The 22991-nt window shown below is 41.2% G+C and overlaps 1 protein-coding gene and 1 long non-coding RNA gene across 7 annotated transcripts in view; one reads left to right on the forward strand and one right to left on the reverse strand.

Annotated features, from left to right (window-relative positions):
• NCOA6 (nuclear receptor coactivator 6) overlaps window positions 1-22991 on the reverse strand; it is a 119778-nt gene that overhangs the window by 69425 nt on the left and 27362 nt on the right. For all 6 annotated transcript variants that reach the window (XM_033186182.1, XM_033186181.1, XM_033186180.1 and 3 more), the window contains 2 exons: window positions 12512-12625; window positions 1316-1599 (listed from right to left, as the gene is read on the reverse strand). In XM_033186182.1, coding sequence (XP_033042073.1) covers window positions 1316-1550 — 235 coding nt within the window. In that variant the 5' untranslated portion in view covers window positions 1551-1599; window positions 12512-12625. The remainder of the gene's footprint in view (window positions 1-1315; window positions 1600-12511; window positions 12626-22991) is intronic.
• The window catches only part of LOC117068680, a 42289-nt gene that overhangs the window by 13748 nt on the left and 5550 nt on the right, over window positions 1-22991 (forward strand). Inside the window, exon 2 of the long non-coding RNA XR_004431204.1 lies at window positions 19342-19400. This is a non-coding gene — a long non-coding RNA (uncharacterized LOC117068680). The remainder of the gene's footprint in view (window positions 1-19341; window positions 19401-22991) is intronic.

A 22991-nucleotide genomic window follows, 5' to 3' on the forward strand; every position in this document is an offset into this window, starting at 1 on the left:
TATAGGCACACACCAACATACCCAGCTAATTTTTGTATTTTCTGTAGAGATGAGGTCTCTCTATATTGTCCAGGCTGGTCTTGAACTCCTGGGTTCAAGTGATCCACCCAACTCAACCTTCCAAAGTGCTGGGATTACAGGCAAGAACTACTATGCCTGGCCTAGGTTTGGTAATTTATTTAAAAGCCATAAATAAATTGATTCAGCAATATATAAACAACAGAAAAATATAGTAATTAATAAAGAGCAATGAACAATTTCAGGCCCAGCTAGACCTTTATAATATATATTATAACTATGATTATGGTTACAATAATGTTGATAACTACATGAAAAATTCTTAATTGTATGCTAAAAATAACATATAACTATGAAGAATCTTATACAACACAGTAAAAAGCAGTTGAAAAAACAGCTTCCCTCCAGATAACAATCTCAAAGATAAAACCCCAAGCCTAAAAAAAGCGAATTAACTCTTGATCAATTTAGGATTTGTGATTAAAGGAATAAACCTAGGCTTTTCACTGTGTCTGAATGGACTAGATAATTGTGCTAACTAGAATAGAGAACATCTAAATCAAGGTTCAAAACCACAAATGCCTGTAAGATCTGGACAGGTAATCTAAATGTGTGAAGAAGCTAGATGGGAACTGTAGTGAAGTGGGGTTGCTCTCAGTAGCACCTGCTACTTAGTACCATCTGGGAAAGAGGGAGAACCCAATGTTATCAGATCTTCCTATTTTTAAAGATAAATGTAAAAATCTGGATTTTCATGCAATATATCTCAATTTTTAAAGCACTGGCAATGAAACTCAAACATTAAAAACAAACTAAATCTCAAACACTAATGTGGGCCAAATAACATATGGCTGCAGACTGGATCCAGCAAGCTGTCAGCTAGTGACGTCTGATATAAAAGTTAAGGGAATAAATTTAAAGTGCATTATAAGCAGACTCATGGAATAGTAAGTTTTCTAAGCTTTAAGGGTCCTTAAAGATTTCAATTTACAGATAAGGAAAATGAAGTTCAGAGAGTTAAAAATAAATACATTTGGATATTGAGAATTACTTTTATCCACTATAGCAGATTATCCAACAATTTCCATGATAAGAAATACTTTATGTTCAGCTCTTCGATGTTACTTAAAAGAAAGAAAACATGTATATTTTAAAAATCCTAAAATTCTACCTTTGCACTTAAATTCAGCCTTTTGACCCAATTTAGCAAACTTGCTTTGTAAAACTCAAGACAGCCATGGAAGGGCAAACATTTCAAAAACAGTAACAGGAACAAAAAATAATTAAAGCAAATTACCCATGTGTAGCAAATTGGGCACATTTTTCAATATTGCATCTAATTTCCATTTGAAGTCTTTATCATCTATATTTCCTTTGAAGGCCACAAAAATTGTGGAATCCTCCAAAACACTATCACTTTTTGTGTCATCATCTTCTAGTCCGGAGTCAAAATCCATCTCTGAGTCTTCCATTGTTGATGAACACAAGGAAGTATAGATGTCTTCTAAGTTTGGAAGGTCATCCAAAACCATGGTGAATATTATTCCAGAAGCATGTGCCAAGTGGACAATAAGAAAACTTCTGAAAAGAGAAGATACAGAAGAGCATTACAATGCATAGTTATGCATTCAACAGTGTATAATTTATAGTTCTATGAAAATTATAATTTATTTGACAATAAGGAAATACTATAATTAAGAAATTACAAAAAAGAAGATAAACTATTTTAATTATGATATTCTAAAACAATTAGTTCTTACAGTTATTACCAAAAATAAAAATACACCAGTCTTAAATTTAACATTCTTTTTATTATGTTATATGCTACTTTTTTATAAGCCTAGAATGTCAGGAGAAGGGAACAAAGGATCACAAGAAAACAAAACAAGCACATACTTTTTGGGAATTATAGGCCTTTGGTTGACCCCAGAGAGCAAGGGGCTCCCCAAGACTCCCCCTACTTCTGTCCTGACAAAAGCTTAAAAGGAGCTAAGGTTTCTAAAGCCCTCTTCTTTCTCCAAACTACAAAGCACAACCAGACCTGACTAATAGCAACTGGATGATTACTTAAAATTCTGAAGTCTTTCATGAGCCATTTTAAACAACGTTTAAAGGGTTATTAACAGTGGAATGGCTGAAAATAATGATTCAGAAATAAACACTTAAAAGTTCTTATATGAAAGGGCTGGGTGCAGTGGCTCACACCTGTAATCCCAGCACTCCGGGAGGCCAAAGTGGGCAGATCACTTGAAATCAGGAGTTTGAGACCAGCCTGGCCAACATAATGAAACCCTGTCTCTACTAAAATACAAAAATTAGCTGGGCGTGGTGGTGTGTGCTTGTATTCCCAGCTACTCGGGAGGCTAAGGCAGGAGAATTGCTTGAATCCGGGAGGGCAGAGGTTGAAGGAGCCGAGATCGTGTCACTGCACTCCAGCCTGGGCGACAGAGTGAGACTCCGTCTCAAAACACACACACACACACACACACACACACACACACACACACACACACCAAACCAAAAAAGGGGTTGACAGACGTTTATGAAGATGAAGAACTGTGTTCTGGACAGAATTAAATTGCTTCCTAACTTTTAGATATAAAGAAGTTACATTTCCTGCTATTTTCAGGTATACTGCTTACCAAAAAGTACATGTAGATCACACAGTGTGGCCATTTCCTCTGTTAGCTTTGGGACTGAAGATCACATACTTAACCCAAAAGTAAATGAATGAACATTAATTTCCAGCATTTGTGGTAAGCAAAAATGGCATGGAAACCTAAGAACCTCCCACAAATGTTCTAATAAAATAATCCCTTATAATTTTAACTATAATACAACAATGATTGATTGACTGACTGAGACAGAGTCTCATCTTGGTGCCCAGGCTGCAGTGCGGTGGCACAATCTCGGCTCACTGCAACCTCCATCTCCCAGGTTCAAGCGATTCTCCTGCCTCAGCCTCCTGAGTAGCTGGGACTACAGGCAAGAACCATCACGCCCGGCTAATCTTTTGTAGTTTTAGTAGAGATGGGGTTTTGCCACGTTGCCCAGGCTGGTTTCGAACTTCTGAGCTCAGGCAAGCCACTCACCTTGGCCTCCCCAAGTGCTAGAATTACAGACGTGAGACACCGTGTCCAGCCTTTTATTTATTTACGGCACTTATTTATATTATTAAAATATTATAAATTATTACTTTATACTTGTAACTATAATTACAAGTTTCTTTTAAAAAAAAGAATAAGAAAATTAATCCCCTAAAAAGCAACTATATTAGGTTGGTAGGATCATTGATAAATTTTATTTTCCTATTTTCCAAATATGCTGCAAATCATTAGGAAATACAAGACTGCTGTAATATGATTATATTCCTTGCATAAATGAAAAAAAGTAACTGAAAAACTGTTTAACTTTTTTTTTGAAATTTATTTTTTTGAGACAGAGTCTTACTCTGTTGCTGGAATGCAGTGGCACAAACGTGGCTCACTGCAGCCTCAACCTCCTGGGCTCAAGTGATCCTCTCACCTCAGCTTCCCAAGCAGCTGGGATTACAGGCATGTACCACCATGCCCAGCTAATTTTTAAAAATTTTTATAGAGATTGCATCTTGCCATATTGCCCAGGCTGGTCTCAAACTCTTAGGTTCAGGTGATTCTCCCACCTTAGCCTCCCAAAGTGCTGGGATTATAGGCGTGAGCTACCATGTCCAGCCAATTTTTCTTTTTTAAATAGTGAGACTGGTGGATGGCTTGAGGGCAGCAATTTAAGACTAACCAGGGCAACACAGTGAGACCCTGTCTCTACAAAAAATAAAAAAATTAACTGGGTGTGGTAGTGCATGCCTATAGCTCCAGCTACTCAGGAGGCTGAGGCGGGAGGATCCCTCAAACCCAGGAGTTTGAGGCAGCAGTGAGCTACAATAGTGCCACTGCATTCCAGTAAGGGTGATAGCAAGATTTTTGTCTCTAAAAATAAAAATAAAATAGGCCGGGCGCGGTGGCTTATGCCTGTAATCCCAGCACTTTAGGAGGCTGAGGTGGGTGGATCACCTGAGGTCAGGAGTTCGAGACCAGCCTGGCTAACATGGTGAAACCCTGTCTTTACTGAAAATACAAAAATCAGCTGGGCATGGTAGCAGGCACCTATAATCCTAGCTACTTGGGAGGCTGAGGCAGGAGAATCACTTGAACCCAGGAGGTGGAGGTTGCAGTGAGCCGAGATCGCACCACTGCACTCCAGCCTGGGGGACAAGAGCAAGACTTCGTCTCAAAAATAAATAAAAAAATAAAATAAAATAATTGCTAGTGACTAAACTTCAACAGCAAAGGCTTTGCAAAAACCAACCTAAGCAACCTTTGGGGAAAAAATTCCTCTGTTATAAGTAAATATAGAAAAAATACTTCCAAATTTGAGCAGAGCACCATTGTTCTGGCAATTATATCCTTTTCCCGTACTATGACTGTTACAATGAAACTGATTTGGGTGGTTAAGAAACAACAGCAGGGTCAGTGGCTCATACCTGTATTCCTAGCTTGGGAGGCAGAGGCATGAGGCCTGCTTGAGCCTAGGAGTTCCAGACCAGGCTGGGTAAAAGCAAGACCATGTCTCAATTTTTTAAAAATTAAAAAAAACAAAAGAAACAACAGCAGTCAGAAAATCTCAAATTAATACCACCACTGCCCTTATTTAACTGCCATCTGTATTTTACAGATTTTTTTTTTCTTTTTTTTTGAAGCAGAGTTTCACTCTTGTTGCCCAGGCTGGAGTGCAATGGCACGATCTCGGCTCACCGCAACCTCTGCCTCCCAGGTTCAAGCAATTCTCCTGCCTCAGCCTCCCTAGTAGCTGGGATTATAGGCATGTGGCACCATGCCCAGCTAATTTTGTATTTTTAGTAGAGGCGGGGTTTCTCCATGTTGGTCAGGCTGGTCTCGAACTCCCGACCTCAGGTGATCCACCTGCCTCGGCCTCCCAAAGTGCTGGGATTACAGGCGTGAGCCACCACGCCCGGCCAACAGTACTTTAAAAAAAAAAAAAAGAGAGAAATTGGAAGTCTATGAAATATTGCTGGCCTTCCCTCCAAAAAAATAATTTTTAAAGAAACTTCTTTGGTTGGTAGGCTATTTATTACTGCCTCAATTTCAGAACTTGTTAATTGGTATATTCAGAGATTCAGTTTCTCCCTGGTTCAGACTTCCTGGTTCAGTTCAGAGTGTATGTGTCTAGGAATTTATCCATTTCTTCTAGATTTTCTAGTTTATGTACATAGAAGTGTTTATAGTATTTCTGTGGTATCAGTGGTGATAGCCCCCTTATCACTTCTGATTGTTTATTTAATTCTTCTTTCTTCTTTATTAGTCTTGCTAGTGGTCTATTATAGCTAGTGATCCATCCATTTTTTTTTTCCCCCAAAAAACCAGCTTCTGGATGCACTGATTTTTTGGAGGGTTTTTCGTGTCTCTATCTCCTTCAGTTCAGCTCTAATCTTGGTTATTTCTTGATCTTTTGCTAGCTTTGGGGTTTATTTGCTGTTCATTTTCCAGTTCTTTTAGTTGAGATGTTAAATTGTTAACTTGAGATCTCTCTAGCTTTTTGATGTGGGCATTTAGTGCTATAAATTTCCCACTTAACACTGTTTAACACTGTCCCAGAGATTCTGGTATGTTGTCTCTTTGTTCTCATTAGTTTCAAAAAACTTCTTGATTTCTGTCTTAATTTCATTATTTACCCAAAACTCATTCAGGAGCAGGTTGTTCAATTTCCATTTAGTTGTGTGGTTATGAGTGAACTTCTTAATCTTGAGTTCTAATTTGATTGTGCTGTGATCTGAGAGACTGTTATGACTAAATAGGATTCCCTATTTAATAAATGGTGCTGGGAGAACTGGCTAGCCATTTGCAGAAAATTGAAACTGGACCCCTTCCTTACACCATCCTTACAAAAATTAACTCAAAATGGATTAAAGACTAAAATGTAAAACCCAAAACTAAAAAATCTCAGAAGAAAATCTAGGCAGGCTGGGCGCGGTGGCTCAAGCCTGTAATCCCAGCACTTTGGGAGGCCGAGACGGGCGGATCATGAGGTCAGGAGATCGAGACCATTCTGGCTAACCCGGTGAAACCCCGTCTCTACTAAAAAATACAAAAAACTAGCCGGGCGAGGTGGCGGGTGCCTGTAGTCCCAGCTACTCCAGCTACTCAGGAGGCTGAGGCAGGAGAATGGCGTAAACCCGGGAGGCGGAGCTTGCAGTGAGCTGAGATCCGGCCACTGCACTCCAGCCTGGGCGACAGAGCAAGACTCCACCTCAAAAAAAAAAAAAAAAAAAGAAAATCTAGGCAATACCATTCAGGACATGAGCATGGGCAAAGATTTCATGACAAAAACGACAAAAGCAATTGCAATAAAAAAAATTGACAAATGGGATCTAATTAAAATAAAGAGCTTCTGCACAGCAAAAGAAACTATCATCAGAATGAACAGACAACCTACAGAATGGGACAAAATGTTTGCAATCTACCCATCTAACAAAGGGCTAATATCCAGAGTCCACAAGAAACTTAAACAAATTTATCAAAAAAACAACCCCATTAAAAAGTGTGCTTTCAGGTCTCTCCTGCCTCCACTCTTATCGTCCTCCAATCTGTCTCCAGGCAGCAGCCAGAGGGATCTTTTTAAAACACGAAATAGGCCAGGTGTGGTGGTTTGGGCCTGTAATTCCAGCACTTTGGGAGGCTGAAGTTGGAGGATATTTTGAGACCACTCCTGCCAACACAGTAAGAGCCCGTCCCTACAAAAAAAAAAATTTTTTTTTTTTTTTTTTTTTTTTTGAGACTGAGTCTCGCTCTGCCGCCCAGGCTGGAGTGCAGTGGCCGGTCTCAGCTCACTGCAAGCTCCGCCTCCCGGGTTTACGCCATTCTCCTGCCTCAGCCTCCCGAGTAGCTGGGACTACAGGTGCCTGCCACGTCGCCCGGCTAGTTTTTTGTATTTTTTTTTAGTAGAGACAGGGTTTCACCATGTTAGCCAGGATGGTCTCGATCTCCTGACCTCGTGATCCGCCCGTCTCGGCCTCCCAAAGTGCTGGGATTACAGGCTTGAGCCACCGCGCCCGGCCAAAAAAAAATTTTTAATTAATCAGGTGTGGTGATGCACACCTGTAGTCCCAGCTACTCGGGAGGCTAGGGTGGCAGAACTGCTTGAGCCTGGGAGGTCAAGGCTACAGTGAGCTGTGATTGTGCCACTACACTCCAGCCTGGGTAAGAGAACAAGATCCTGCTATTAAAAAAAAATTAAAAGAGCAAGATCTATTTTAGAGATAGCCTAACAGGCCTAGGAAACAAGTTATTGAGGAAAAACCTCAAAACAAACTTTGCCATTTACAAATTAACCTGTATTTGATGCAGGATAGGCAAGCCCCCAAAGTGGGTTTTAGCCTTCAAGCGTTCTTGGCTTCACTCAGGTAAGAACTTAAGGGTGAGCCAGGGTAGGGTAGAAGAAAACAGCTCTATTGAAGCTGCAGTGTTACAACTCTGTGACTGCTCCTGCAGAGCAGGACTACCCCACAGGCAGTGTGCTGAGACTAGCAGCTCAGGGCAGTTTTGCAGTTATATTTACACCAAATTTTTTTTTTTTTTTTTAAGATGGAGTCTCGCTCTGTTACCTAGGCTGAAGTGCAGTGGTGTGATCTCAGGTCACTGCAACCTCCGCCTTCCAGGTTCAAGCAATTTTCCTGCCTCAGCTTCCCAATTAGCTGAGACTACAGGCGGACGCCACCACGTTTGACTAATTTTTTGTATTTTGGTAGAGACGGAGTTTCACCGTGTTGCCCAAGCTGGTCTCAAACTCCTGAGCTTAAGCAATCCGCCCACCTCGGCCTCCTACTGTACCCGGCCAGGAGTTATATTTATATCTACTTTCATGTATTTATTTATTTTAATTTTTTTGAGATGGAGTCGGGCTCTGTCTCGCCCAGGTTGGAGTGCAGTGACACATTTTAGTAGAGATGGGGTTTCACAGTGTTGCCCAGGCTGGTCTCGAACTCCTGACCTCAGGTGATCCACCCGCCTCGGCCTCCCAAAGTGTTGGGATTACAGGCGTGAGCACCTGGCCTATACCTACTTTTAAGCGTGTAGATTAACAGGTGGTTTATGCAGAAATTGCTAGCAAAAGTATGGTAACTTGGGTCATTGCCATGGAGAGGGTTGGTAAGTCCTGGGTGTTGTCATGGCAATGATAAACTGAAATGGCACACCGGTGGACATGTCCTATGAAAAGTTGCTCCTGCCCCAACCTTGTTTTAGCTAGTCCTCAATTTGGTCTGGTGTTCAAGCCCTGCCTCTGGAGTCGATTCCCACCTCCTACCTCATAGGCTTAACTGAATGACAGCTAGTTTTTAAAGTTGAAGATTAAATAAACAGCCTGTAATCCCAGCACTTTGGGAGGCCGAGGCAGGTGTATCACCTGAGGTCGGAAGTTTGAGACCAGCCTGACCAACAGGGAGAAACCCCGTCTCTACTAAAAATACAAAATTAGCTGGGTATGGTGGCACATGCCTGTAATCCCAGCTACTGGGAGGCTGAGGCAGGAGAATCACTTGAACCTGGGAGGCGGATGTTGCGGTGAACCGAGATAGCGCCATTGCACTCCAGCCTGGGCAAAAAGAGTGAACCTCTGTCTCAAAAATAAATAAATAAACAAACAAACAAATAAATAAATAAATAAATCTCTTTAGCAGGTTGATATTTTGCCTTGGTGTGCCAATGAATTGCTAGATTATGTTTTAAGTTCAAAGCATCTGAAAATTTCAAGTTACAACTTACAAAAAAGTATACACCATAGGTTACGTGGGGGCCTGATATTAGGAAATCAACAATTCATCTAAGTGCTGTATGAAGCAACATCTAGAAAGCTTTATTCAACAAACTTTGAGGGAACTATGGTAGTACTAATGAGAAAAGTTAAGTGAATAGCAGTGATCAAATGCAATTTCTTCAAGTTTCAATCTATTGAAGTCAACCAATGACAACAATGGTACCTTTCTTACTCATCTAACAAATAATTTATCTTTAGAAAAATGTAAGGATAAAAAGGTTATTGCAAAGCCCTACAGGGAGGAAATCCAACAGTTTTTCTGTCTATTGAGGCATCAAATACCTGCCATTGTATTTACAGGTAGGTATCTTGATACTGTGTCACAGGTTTATCAGCAGTTCTGCAAATTCCTACTCCAACTTTGCATAAAGGCTTACTATGGCTAGGTGTGGTGGCTCACACCTATAATCCCAGCACTTTGGGAAGCCAAGGTGGGCAGACAGCTCAAGCTCAAGCTTTTGAGACCAGCCTGGGGAACATGGTGAAACCCCATCTTTACAGAAAGTACAAATATTAGCTGGGCCTGGTGGTGTGTGCCTATAGTCCCAGCAACTCATGAAGCTGAGGTTGTGGTGAGCTGAAATTGTGCTACTGCACTACTGTTGCTCTGAGCAACAGAGTGAGACTCTGTCTCAAAAAAATTAAAAATGATTATAAACACTCGGTAAATGTCTAAGTGTTACGGTCACACACAGCATAACAACAAAATAATATTCTTTATGGCAATTATTCCTGCCTTAAATGGAAGAATATTCACTGAAAAAAAAAAATGTAAAAACAAAATTTAAGAAAGCCCGGGCACGGTGGCTCACACCTGTCATCCCAGTACTTTGGGAGGCCAAGGCGGGTGGATCACTTGAGGTCAGGAGTTCGAGACCAGCCTGGCCAACGTGGCAAACCCCGTTTCTACTAAAAAAAAAAAAAAAAAAAAAGAATAACTCTAAATTACACATATGTTCACAGCAACATTATTCACAATAGCCAAAAACTCAAATGTCCATCAACAGGTGAATGGATAAACAAAGTGTGGTAGATACATATAGACAGAATATTATTTAGATATAATAAGGAATGAAGTGATGATACATGCTACAATGTAGATAAACCTCAAAAACCATATGCTAAGTAACAGCAGTCAGACATAAAAGGTCATATATTGCACAATTCCATTTATTTATTTTATTATTACTATTTATTTATGTATTTGAGAGGGAGTCTCGCTTTGTTGCCCAGGCTGGAGTGCAGTGGCATGACCTCGGCTCACTGCAAGCTCCACCTCCCAGGTTCATGCCATTCTCCTGCCTCAACCTCCCAAGTAGCTGGGACCACAGGTGCCCACCACCACGCCCGGCTAATTTTTTGCATTTTTAGTAAAGACGGGGTTTCACCGTGTTAGCCAGGATGGTCTCGATCTCCTGACCTTGTGATCTGCCCGCCTCGGCCTCCTAAAGTGCTGGAACCACAGGCGTAAGCCACGGCGGCCGGCCTATTATTATTATTTTTGAGATGGAGTCTAGCTCTGTCACCCAGGCAGGAGTGCAGTGGCGTGATCTTGGCTCACTGCAACCTCTGCCTCCCAGGTTCAAGTGATTCTCCTGCCTCAGCCTCCCAAGTAGCTGGGATTACAGGCACACACCACCATGCCCGGCTAATTTTGTTTATTTTTAGGAGAGATGAGGTTCACCATATTGGCCAGGCTAGTCTCAAACTCCTGACTCAAGTGATCCACCTGCCTTGGCCTCCCAGAGTGTTGGGATATCAGGCGTGAGCCACTGCACCCGGCCTAATTTGTATGAAATATCTAGAATAGGTAAATTCATAGAGACAGACAGAAGGATTGTCTCTATGTGGTTGTGAGTGGGAGCGGGATGGGGAATGGGACATCTTAATGGTTATGAAGTTTCATTTTGGAGTGACGGACATGTTTTGGAACTAGACAGAAGTGGTGGTTGTACAATGTGCATCTACTAAATGCCACTGAATTGTTCACTTTAAAATGGCTAATTTATGTTATGTGCATTTTAACCTGATGCATTTTTAACAACTCAGAACTCAGCCCACTCCACAGAGAAAGTAGCACATTTAATTTCTTCTCAAAACATGCTTTTAGAAAAATATTTTCCCTAGGTAATTTTTCTTGTATCTTTTTACTGCTTTAAAACGTCAATTGTGCACCCAGCATGAGTATTCTCTAAGTAAGGAGCGGCGGTCTTTGTTAGTCAGATGAAGATTTACACAGAAGAGTAGCTGCTTGTGGCAACAGCTCTACAGTGCTTGCTTCCTTCCCTCTTTGCCCCTAATAGCACTCCTTCTTTCCTCCTAGGATCTGGGAGTGAAGGATTGGTTGTACCTCAATGCACTGCTCACCCTGGCAGAAATGATGGGCTTCTGCTCCTGGTACAAAGTTCTTAAGTCTCAGAAAGAAAGAAAGAAAAAAAAAAACTTTCTAGATACAAAAACTACCTCTCAGCAACTTGCAAATGCCAGTGTCTTTAAGGAAAACCAGCAATAAACTCTTAAATTACATTTAACATAAACAACGACTGCTTGCCAGAGTAGCCACTTCAACAAACTGAGATAAAAATCTAAGGATGTTAGGGCACCAAGGCACATATCCAAGCCCCTGTCATAATACTGTACATGAAGGAAATTCTCAAAAGAAGAAGGAGAGAGGGCAGGGAGATGATGCAAAAAGTGTTTTAACAACTTCTCATGTGGGCTTATGAAGCACTTCTGAAGAGTCCCCTGTGCCAATTTAAACCCATTATGACATACCTCCCAGCAGGGGACTGCCAGGATCTGTTATTGGAGTGCTACACAAAAGCTAGGAGGGAGGGAAATAGAAATTTCAAGATAAAAACAATCTAATTTTTGCTGGGCTTTAGCTCACCTCAGATCTAAATACAGTATCCAACTATGAGTTATGCTGAGTTTGCAACTTTCAACATACATTTATTTCTATTTTTAATCAAAGGTATTTATTTGAAGTACAATATCCTATTATAGTTTTTGTTTTTTTTTTTTTGAGACGGAGTCTCACTCTGTCCACCAGGCTGGAGTGCAGTGGCACGATCTCGGCTCACTGCAAGCTCCGCCTCCTGGGTTCACGTCATTCTCCTGCCTCAGCCTCCCTAGTAGCTGGCACTACAGGCGCCCGCCACCGCGCCCGGCTAATTTTTTGTATTTTTAGTAGAGACGGGGTTTCACCGTGGTCTCGATCTCCTGACCTTGTGATCCGCCCGCCTCGGCCTCCCAAAGTGCTGGGATTACAGGCGTGAGCCACCGCGTCCGGCCCCTATTATAGTTTTCATCAACATAAATTCTAAAAATAAGTATTGTTTACTGGTCTTTCATTGTTTTCTACAGTGAAACCTAAGATTATCATTTATAAAAAAGATGAGAAACTACATAGTTTGTAGTAAAAATCCCATTTAAAAATAGAAGAATGGCATTTGTATTTTATTAAATGTCTCCAAGATTAATAAATGCATTCTAGACAGTTTTTCCAAAAAGAAAGACAGTATCAGAAAAAAACAAAAGAATAAGCATTAAGTTGGCTTTATATAAGCCATTAAGTTGGCTTAATATATATACTAAATTGGCTCTCATATAAGGTTTCACTCACCAAAATCTCTTTCTTAATTTTTATCATTTATCCAGGTCATCTTCTAAGTCCAAAGAAGCCGGCATTTTTAGGGCTTGGATTTCAAGGTAGCAGCCCAGCAGCCAAATCAAAATTCTAAAAACAAACAACAACAATTAAAAAAAAAAAAAAAAAAAAAGAGAGCGAGGAAAAAAAATAAAGCCACAGTATTATACAGAAATTACAGACATAACCTATCTTTTCAACAAGTCAATGTAAATATCACAAGTTATCAAGTCAACATTGTCATTTTTAGAGAATGTTAAAAGAGGGTTTTCATTAAGTCTACAAAGATTATCTTTTTGGAGATTTTTTTTTTTTTTTTGAGACAGGGTCTCACTTTGTCACCCAGGCTAGAGTGCAGTAACAGATGATAGCTCACTGCAGCTCAACCTTCTGGGCTCAAGCAACCCTCCCACCTCAGGCTCCCAAGTAGCTGGGACCACAGGCGTATGCCACCACATCTGGATAATGTTTTTTTTTTTTTTGAGACGGGGTTTCACCGTGTTGCCCGGGCTGGTCTTGAACTTCTGGGCGCAAGCGATCCACCTGCCTCAGCCTCCCAAAGTGCTGAGATTACAAGCAAGAGCCACTGCCTGCAGCCTTTTTTGAGATTTTAGGCCACTCATCAGCAAGCATTCAAAAACTGTAGAAGCAAAACTCACAGACTTACACCAGCTTCACTTAGGAATCACAAAACTGTGACTTTAAGCCTTAGAGCCCTCGCTATACCTTCATTCCTAATTCTGTCAAATTAAGATGAATTAACATGTCACACTATTTGCATATGCTTACAGCCCAAAACAAAATATTTTGTACATATATGAAATATAAGACCTGCTTTTCTAATAGGATTTCAAATTTAGCTTTTTAAACTTCACAAAGTTTTAGGTATGTTTTTTTCCGATTTTATCCATAATATCTATACATTATATTTTTCATTAAATTTTCAGTTTAAGTCTTGAAATATTCTTTACTGTAGATATAAAACTTATACAGGGAACTGGCGTGGTGGTGCATGCTAGTGGTCCCAGCTATTCAGGCGACTAAAGCAGGAGGACCACTTGAGGTCAAGAGCTTGAGGTTACAGTGAGCTATGATCATGCCACTGCAATCCAGTCTGGGCAAGAGAGCTAGATCCTGTCTCTAAAAAATAATAATAATAAAGCCATAAGAGAAAAGATTGATAAGTTCAAATGCAAAAAAAATCAATTCTGCAAAGCAAAAAACATTGCAAATCAAAAAAACAACAAACTAAGAAAAAAATACTTGCAATCTTATCAGTGATAAAAGAACAAATCTCCCTATATAGAATGATATAGAAAAAAACATATATGCATAGGTATGTGTATGTGTATGTGCTTATGCAGACATTTAAAATAAAAAGATCAATTTGGACAAATGTATAAAAATGGACAAAGAATATGATCAGAAAATTCACAGAAAAATAAATACAAATGAACATTCAACATATGAAAAGATGTTTACCCTCACACAAAAGAAGCAAAAAACAATTTTTCACTCATCAGATTAGCTAAATTCCAAAAATTTGATAATGCACTGTTCCGGCAAGGTTATGGTGAAACAGGCACTCTTATTCTTTGCTGGTATTAGTGCAAAGTGGTACAACACCAGCAATTAGGTAATGTCTTTCAAAATCACAATTACAAGCTGGGTGTGCTGGCACACACCTGTAATCCTGGGTACTTGAGGGGCTAAGACAGGAGAACTGCCTGAGACCAGGAGTTTAAGGCTGTGGTGAGCTATAATAGCATCTGTAAATAGCCACTGCACTCCAGTCTGGGCAACACAGTGAAACTTCATCTCTTAAAAAAAAATTACTATTACATAAACCATTAACCTAGCAATTCCACTTCTGGATAGCAATCCTACAGATACATTTATCACCATACAAGATGACATATGTATAGTGTTATTCACTACAGCATTGCTTGTAATAGCAAAAGTTAGGAAATTACCCAGATGTCCATCAAGAGGGACTGATTTAAATTACAGAACATCCATACAAATAAAATGCAAAAAAAACCCGAAAAACAAAAAAACACACAGCAAGAAGGAGAATGCTGTTTGTGTACTGACACAAAAAGATTTCCAAGGTATATTTTTGAAAGAAAAAAACAGAGTAAACTATTGAGTACATTGCGCTACTTTTTTGGGGGAAAGGGGAGAAAAAATATTTTACATATGCTAGTGTTAAAATACCCTAGAAAGAAATATGAGACCAATAAAAATGGTTATCTTACAAGGTGAATTTAAAAAATGATATTATACTGGAGGGAAGGAAGCACTCATACTAATGAGGAGTGTGTTACAAGAACACAGGAGCCAGTTTTAAGGGTTTTCCACTGGGCAAATTTGAGTCCATTTGAGTATCAAAAGAGAATGGGAAATTACTAAAATTGATTATATCATGAATAAGTAAGAATCCATGAATCCCCAGCAATAACTCAGAGAGTGAAAAAACAAAAAAACACCTCTTCGGCCGGGAGCGGTGGCAAACGCCTGTAATCCCAGCACTTTGGGAGGCCAAGGCGGGAGGATCACAAGGTCAGGAGATCGAGACCACGGTGAAACCCCATCTCTACTAAAAATACAAAAAATTAGCTGGGTGTGGTGGCGGGCGCCTGTAGTCCCAGCTACTCGGGAGGCTGAGACAGGAGAATGGCATGAACCCGGGAGGGAGAGCTTGCAGTGAGCTGAGATCATGCCACTGCACTTCAGCTTGGGTGACAGAGTGAGACTCCGTCTCAGAAAAACAAACAAACAAACAAACAAAAAACATCTCTTCCCATCATTGGAGGTACCTATGACATTAACGACTTATTCTGAAGACTGGCAAAGAGAAAGAATTAAGCAATTTACAGCCTTTTTAGAAGGGTTCATCCTCAGTAGAGCAGCAAAGCTCTCTTTTACAGAAGACTACCAGTCAATAAATGTAGAAGGAAAGAAAGAATTTCAAAATCACCATTCTGCAACCCCAAATGCAATAAATGATTCAGGCAAGGATGATCACAGGTTGCAAAAAATAATTTTTGCATAATCGAAAATTGTTGGAAAACAGAAGGTTACCACAGTGCCAAAGGATCATTCCAGAGATTACTTCCTAATTGCAAAGGGGAAAAACTGAGTACCATTATAATGGGAAGACGTGACAGTCGCCAGTTTAACCTAGTGATCAAACTCAGCAACAATCAGAATAAGACTCTTCATTTATGCCTCCTGATGTGATGTAACTTTAAGTACACAGCCTAAGTTATGATGTATTATTACCAAAAGTGCCTAACCTGGGTCTAAATAAGTCTTCAAATGTAATTTCTCCTTCATAGGAAATTCAACAGATAGAGCAACAAGAAAAATCAGAAGAAAACAAAATCTGACAGAACTAGAATATGGAACTTGCTACAATAAAACTGGTCTGGTCTCTTCAAAAAGCCAAAACCTTGGGGGAAAAAATAGGGGAAGGATAGAGTTATAGATTCAAAGAGACTGAGAGTCATAACAACCAAATGCAACGCAGAAATGTTACTCACATCTGGTTTGAAGAAAACAGTCATAAAATAATTTTTTAGGCAGCTGGGGGAAACTGAATGTGAACTGAGTAGAAGATTTAGGGCATTATTTTTAATTTTCTTGGGTGTGGTAATGTTATTTGTAATTAGGTAGAGAATGTTCTTTTTTTTTTTTTTTTTTTTTTTGAGACGGAAGCTCCGCCTTCCGGTTTACGCCATTCTCCTGCCTCAGCCTCCCGAGTAGCTGGGACTACAGGCGCCTGCTACCTCGCCCAGCTAGTTTTGTATTTTTTAGTAGAGACGGGGGTTTCACCGTGTTAGCCAGGATGGTCTCGATCTCCTGACCTCGTGATCCGCCCATCTCGGCCTCCCAAAGTGCCGGGATTACAGGCTTGAGCCACTGCGCCCAGCCAAGAATGTTCTTTATTATTAGAAGATGCATGCTAAAGCACAGGGATAAAGTGTCATTATGTCTGCAGCTTGTTTTCAAATTATTCAACAAAGGTAGATATTACAAATATGGCAAAATGTTAACACTTGTTTAAACTACATGGTGTACACTGTATTATTGTTTCAACTTTTGTATATGTCTGAATTTTTTTTCTTTTTTCTTTTGAGACAGAGTCTTGCTCTGTCACCTAGGCTAGAGTGCTGTGGTATGATCACAGCTCACTGCAGCTTCAAACTCCTGGGCTCAAGTAACCTCCCACCTCAGCCCCAGAGTAGCTGGGACTACAGGTGCACACCATCATGCCCAGCTAATCTGTTGATTATTTGTAGAGACAGGGTCTTCCTATGTCGCCCAGGCTTATCTCAAACTCCTAGGCTCAAGCAATCCTCCTGCCTCGGCCTCCCAAAGTGCTGGGATTATAGGCGTGAGCCACCACATCCAACCTGAAATTTTTCATATTGAAAAAGCTGGAACCAGGTATAGCAGCTCATGCTTGTAATCCCATCACTTTGGTGGTGCTGAGGGCAGACTGCTTGAGCTCAAGAATTTGAGATCAGCCTGGGCAACATGGTGAAATCCTGTCTCTACAAAAAAAATACAAAAAATTAGCTAGGTGTAGTACCATGTGCCTGTAGTCCCAGCTACTCAGAAGGCTGAGGTGGGAGAATCACTTGAGCCCGGGAGGCAGAGGTTACAGCGAGTCGTGACTGTGCCACTGCACTCCAGCCTGAACCTATAAGTTCGAGACCAGCCCAGGCAACATAGTGAGATATTGTTTCAACTAAAAAAAAATAATAAGAAGAATAAAAAATCGACTGGGTTTTGTAGTTCCAGCTACTCAGGAGACTGAATTGGGAGGATCACTTGAGCTGAGGAGACTGAGGTTGCAGTGTGCCATCATCAGCATTCCAACTAGCTGGAATTCCACTGCTTTCCAGCCTGGGCAACAGAGTGAGACTCCTGTCTCAAAAAAAAAAAAAAAAAAAAAAAAAGTTGGAAGCAAAAGGGCATAGGGTCCAGGGAGCTGAGGGTGAGATCAAGACTTCTGACTGTGTATCTTTTCAAATAATGTTTTTCTTTTTGAATCATGTGAATATATTACCTATTGAAAACAAAAGTTAGCTATCAATAAAACCTCTTAAACCCTTAGTATCAATATTTCTGCTCTTACCTCATCTCAGGTATGCAACAACAAAAATATCTCCTGCTTTTAATCTCCTTTTTTGAAGGGGGCTCCTCTGGCCACATTTCCCCATGAGCCATTTGACTCATGATAAGAACCTGGACCACATCATTACCAGGTGCCAAGCCACTGCCACCATCTCCAACTCTGTATTCCCTTAGGCCAGTCTCTCCTATTTATCCCTATCTAATCCCATCCCACCCCCTTACCTCCAGGTAATAAACCTCCTTATTCACACAGTTTCTTTCCTCTTATCCCACTGTTGGCTCTTTCAACAATGTCCTATCACGTCAGTGTTGTGGCTCCTCTTGCTCATCTATTCTTCAGGCACACGAAGTCCACCTGCCTCTCCCCCATTCCCACTGGCTCACAAACTTGAAGTTTTAGAGCTAGAAAGGAATTTACAGAATATTAGTCTTATTTTCCCCACTCTTTCAGAGGAGGAAAATGGAAACACAGATTGTGTCTTTTTATTTATTTCTCTCTTTTTCATAGAGACAGGGTTTTGCCATGTTGGCCAGGCTGGTCTTGGACTCCTGACCTCAAGTTATCTGCCCACCCCGCCTCCCAAAGTGCTGGGATTACAGGCATGAGCAGCAGCACCCAGCCTGAAATAAAGTGAGTGGTTTTGTAACTTAAGTTACAAAGATTGTAGCAGGATCAGGACTAGATCCTGATCTTCCAACCTCAAGTTCAGTGCTTCTTGCACCATATACCAAACTTGCTTCTCACCAGGGTGATTTTACCCCACTGTATATACACAGCACACTATTAGTAGAAATATGAGAATGAAGGAGATTCGGTCTATCAAGCCAATACCCCCTAATGAGAACTACCCCAGCTACTCTGAAATGACTAAAGTCAGAATACCCAAGATCAAATGGGTATGTGCTTTGAAAGAACTTCACTGGCTCTCAACCTTGGCTCTACATTGTAATCATTTGGGAAACTTAAGAAAAATAACAATGCCAGGATCCAACCAGGTCTGCACTATAGCCTGAGCTTTGGGTATTTAAACAGGCAATTCTAATATGCAACCTAAGTTTATTTTATTATTATTTTTTCAACTTTTACTTTAGGTTCAGGGGATACATGTGCAGGTTTGTTAAACTGGTAAATTGAGTATCACTGGGGTTTGGTGTACGAATGATTCTACCACCCAGGTACCCAACAGTTTTTCAATCCTTACCTCTCTCCCTCCCTCTCCCTAATAGTCCCCAGTGTCTATTGTTCTCATCTTTACGTCCTTGTGTACTCAATGTTTAGCTCCTACTTATAACTGAGAAAATGCAGTATTTGGTTTTCTGTTCCTGAATTAACTTGCTTAGGATGATGGCCTCTAGCTGCATCCCTATTGCTGCAAAAGGTATAATTTCATTCTTTTTTTACGGCTGCATGGTAATCCATGGTGTATATGTACCACATTTTCTTTATCCAGCCCACCGATGGGCACGGAGGTTAATTCCACATCTTTGCTATTGTGAATAGTACAGCCAAAGTTTAGAACTACACTTCCAACATTATTTATTTTTCCTTTAAATGAGGTAACTGAGTAGGTGGGCAATGTAGCTAAAGAATTTGCCCCAAGGAAGGAGGAGGAGGAGCAAGATGGCCAAATAGAAGCATCTACTGATCATCCTTTCCACAGGAATAACAAATTGACCAACTATCCACACAAAAGGCACCTTGAAAACAACCAAAAGTCAGGTAAGCAATCCCAGAACCTGGTTTTAACTCCCTATCACTGAAAGAGGCATTGCAGAGGGTAGGAAAAACTTGAATTGCCAATACTACCCTTCCCCTATCCCCCGGCAGTGGCTGTGTGCCATGGAGAGAGAATTTGTGCACTTGAAGCAGGGAGAGCACAGTTACTGTGGAATTTTGCATTGGAACTCAGTGCTACTCTGTCACAGCAGAAAGTAACCCTGGGCAAAACTCAGCCGCTACCCACGTACCCACGGAGGGAGCATTTTAGATCGGACCTAGCCAGAGGGGAATCATTCATTTCAGTGGCTAGAACCTGAGTTCCAGCAACCCTTGCTGCCGTGGGCTAAAGTGCTCTAGGTCCTAAATAAACTTGAAAGGTAGTCTCAGTCACAAGGACTGCAAATCCTGGGCAAGTCCTGATGCTGTGCTGGGCTCAGAGCCAGTAGATTTCGGGGACACATAATCTAGTGAGACATCAGCCAGGATGGCCAAGGGAGAGCTTGTACCACCCCTTCCCAAAACCCAGGCAGCACAGCTCACAGCTCTGGGAAAGACCCCTTCTCTCTGCTTGAGGAGAGGACAGGGAAGAGTAAAGAGGACTTTGTCTTGCAACTTGGATACCAGCTCAGCCACAGTAGGAGAGGGCAGCGTCCTGAAGTCCCCACTCTAGACCCTAGCTCCTGGATGACATTTCTAGACATACTCTGGGCCAGAAAGGAACTCACTGCCTTGAAAGGAAGGACTCAGCCCTGGCAGCATTCATCACCCGCTGACTAAAGACCCATGAGGCCCCAAATAATCAGCACTGGTAGCCAGGTGGTATGTGCCGTGGGGCCGTGGATGAGACAGACATGCTGTCTGCAGGTATGACCCAGCACATTCCCAGCTGTGGTGGCTACAGGGAGAGACTCCTGCTTGAGAAAAGAAAGCAGAGTAAAGGGGCCAGGTATGGTGGCTAACGCCTATAATCCCAGCACTCTGGGAGGCCGAGGTGGGTGGAAAACCTGAGGTCAGGAGTTTGAGACCAGCCTGGCCAACATGGTGAAACCCCGTCTCTACTAAAAATGCAAAAATTAGCTGGACGTGGTGGTGTATGCCTGTAGTCCCAGCTACTCAGGAGGCTGAGACAGAAGAATTGCTTGAACCTGAACCTGGGAGGGGCAGCTGCAGTGAGCCAAAATCACACCATTGTACTCCAGCCTGGCCTGGGAAACAGCTTCCAGCTTAGGTACCGGAGACACTAAGCTACAAGACAAAGTTCCCTTTACTATTTGGGCTATGTAGAGCACTAAGCAGGTTCTTGGGGTCCCCAACTCCAGGACTTGGTTCTTGGATGGCATTTTCATTCTTTTTTATTCTTTTTTCTTTTGTCTCCTCTGACTGTATTTTCAAAGACGCTCTGGGCCTGCCCTGGGCCAGACAAAAGCGCATTGTCCTGAAGGGAGAGTCCTAGGCCTGGCAGCATTCATCGCAACCTAACTCAAGAGCCCTCGGGCCTTGAGTGAACACTGGCAGTAGCCAGGTGGTACCTGCTGCAGGTCTGGGGTGGTGGTGGCCGCAGGGAGAGATGCCTCTGTTTGGACAGATGCCTCTGTTTGCAGAAAGAGGACAAAAAAACGGGAAGGACTTTGGCTTGTTACTTGGGTGCTAGCTCAGCTGCAGCAGAACAAAGCACTAGATAGATTCCTAAGGTTTCTGACTCCAGGCCCTGGCTTCCAAACATCTCTGGATCCACCCAGGGATGGAGAGAACTTGCCACCCTGAAGGGAAGGATACAGCATAGCTGGCTTTGCCACTTGCCGACTGTAAAGCCCTAGGGCCTTGAGTGAATAACACAGGTGGTGGTTACTGCAGGCCTTGGGCGAGAGACCCAGTGCTGTGCTGACTTTAGGTCTGACCCAGTGTAGTCCCAGTGGTGGGGTGGCCACAGGGGTGCTTGTGTAACCTCTCCCCTAGCTCCAGGTAGCTCAGCAGAGAGAGACAAATTCCAATTGTTTAGGAGAGAGTAAGAGAAGAGAACAAGAGTCTCTGCCTGGTAATCTAGAGAATTATTCTGGATTTTACCTAAGACCACTGAGGTGGTACCTCTATGAGTCTGCAAGAGCTACAGTTTTACTACACTTGGGGTGCCATTTAATGTACATACAAATGCAGTGACAAGAGACTTAGATCACAACCCTCAAGTCCCTTCAGATACTTGGGAAGCCTTCGCAAGAAAGATGGGTAAAAACAAGCCCAGACTGTAAAGACTATAATAAATACCTAACTCTCCAATGCCTAGACACCAACAAACATCCACAAACATCAAGGTAATCCAAGAAAACATGACCTCACCATATGAACTAAATATGGTACCAGAGACTAATTCCAGAGAGACAGAGATATGTGACCTTTCAGACAGATAATTCAAAATAGCTGTTTAGAGGAAACTCAATGAAATTCAAGAGAGCACACAGAAGGAATTCAGAATCCTGTCAGATAAATTTAACAAAGGGACTGAAATAATTAAAAATAACCAAGCAGAAATTCTGGAGTTGAAAATGCAACTGACATACTAAAGAATGTATCAGTCTCTTACCAGCAGAATTGATCAAGAAGAAGAAAAAAATGGTGAGCTTGAAGACAGCCTCTTTGAAAATACAAAGTCAGAGGAGACAAAAGAATGAAGCACATCTACAAGACCTATTAATACAAAATAACCTCAAAAGGGCAAATCTAAGAGTTATTGGCCTTAAAGATGAGGTGGGGCGGGGGGGGGGGGGGGGGGGGGGGGGGGGAGGTGGGCAGAAAGTTTATTCAAATGAGTAACAACAGAGAATTTCCCAAACCTAGAGAAGATATCAATATTCCAGTACAAGGAAGTTATAGAATGCAAGCCAGTTTAACCCAAAGAGTACTACTTCAAGACATTTAATAACCAAACTCCCAAAGGTCAATGATAAAGAAAGGATCCTAAAAGCAGCAAGACAATAGAAACAAGTAACAATTTTAAAAAATACAATGGAGCTCCAATACATCTGGCAGTGGACTTTTTAGTGGAAACCCTATAGGCCAGGAGAGAGTGGTATGACATATTCCAAGTGCAAAAGGAAAAAAACATTTACTCTAGAATAGTATATCCAGTGAAAATATCCTACAAACATGAAGGAGAAATAAAGACTTCCCCAAACAAAAGCTGAGGGATTTCATCAACATCAGACCTGTCCTACAAGAAATGCTAAAGGGAATTCTTCAATCTGAAAGCAAAAGATGTTAATGAGTAATAAGAATCATCCGAAGGTACAAAACTCACTGGTAATAGTAAGTACACAGAGAAACAGAATATTATAACACCGTAATATTACTACTCATATCTCAAGATATGAAAAGATAAACAAAATTGACAACCTTTAACCAAACTAACAAAAAGAGAAGACCCAAATAAATAAAATCAGAAATGAAAAAGGAGACATTACAACTGATATTTCAGAAATTCAAAGGATCGTTACAGGCTACTATAAGCAACTATATGCCAATAAATGGGAAAACTTAGAAAAAATGAATTCTTAGACACATACAACCTACCAACATTAACCATGAAAAAATCCAAAA

This window comes from Trachypithecus francoisi, unplaced genomic scaffold (genome assembly GCF_009764315.1).
Source record: "Trachypithecus francoisi isolate TF-2019V2 unplaced genomic scaffold, Tfra_2.0 Lachesis_group21, whole genome shotgun sequence".
NCBI classification, from domain to species: Eukaryota; Metazoa; Chordata; class Mammalia; order Primates; family Cercopithecidae; genus Trachypithecus; species Trachypithecus francoisi.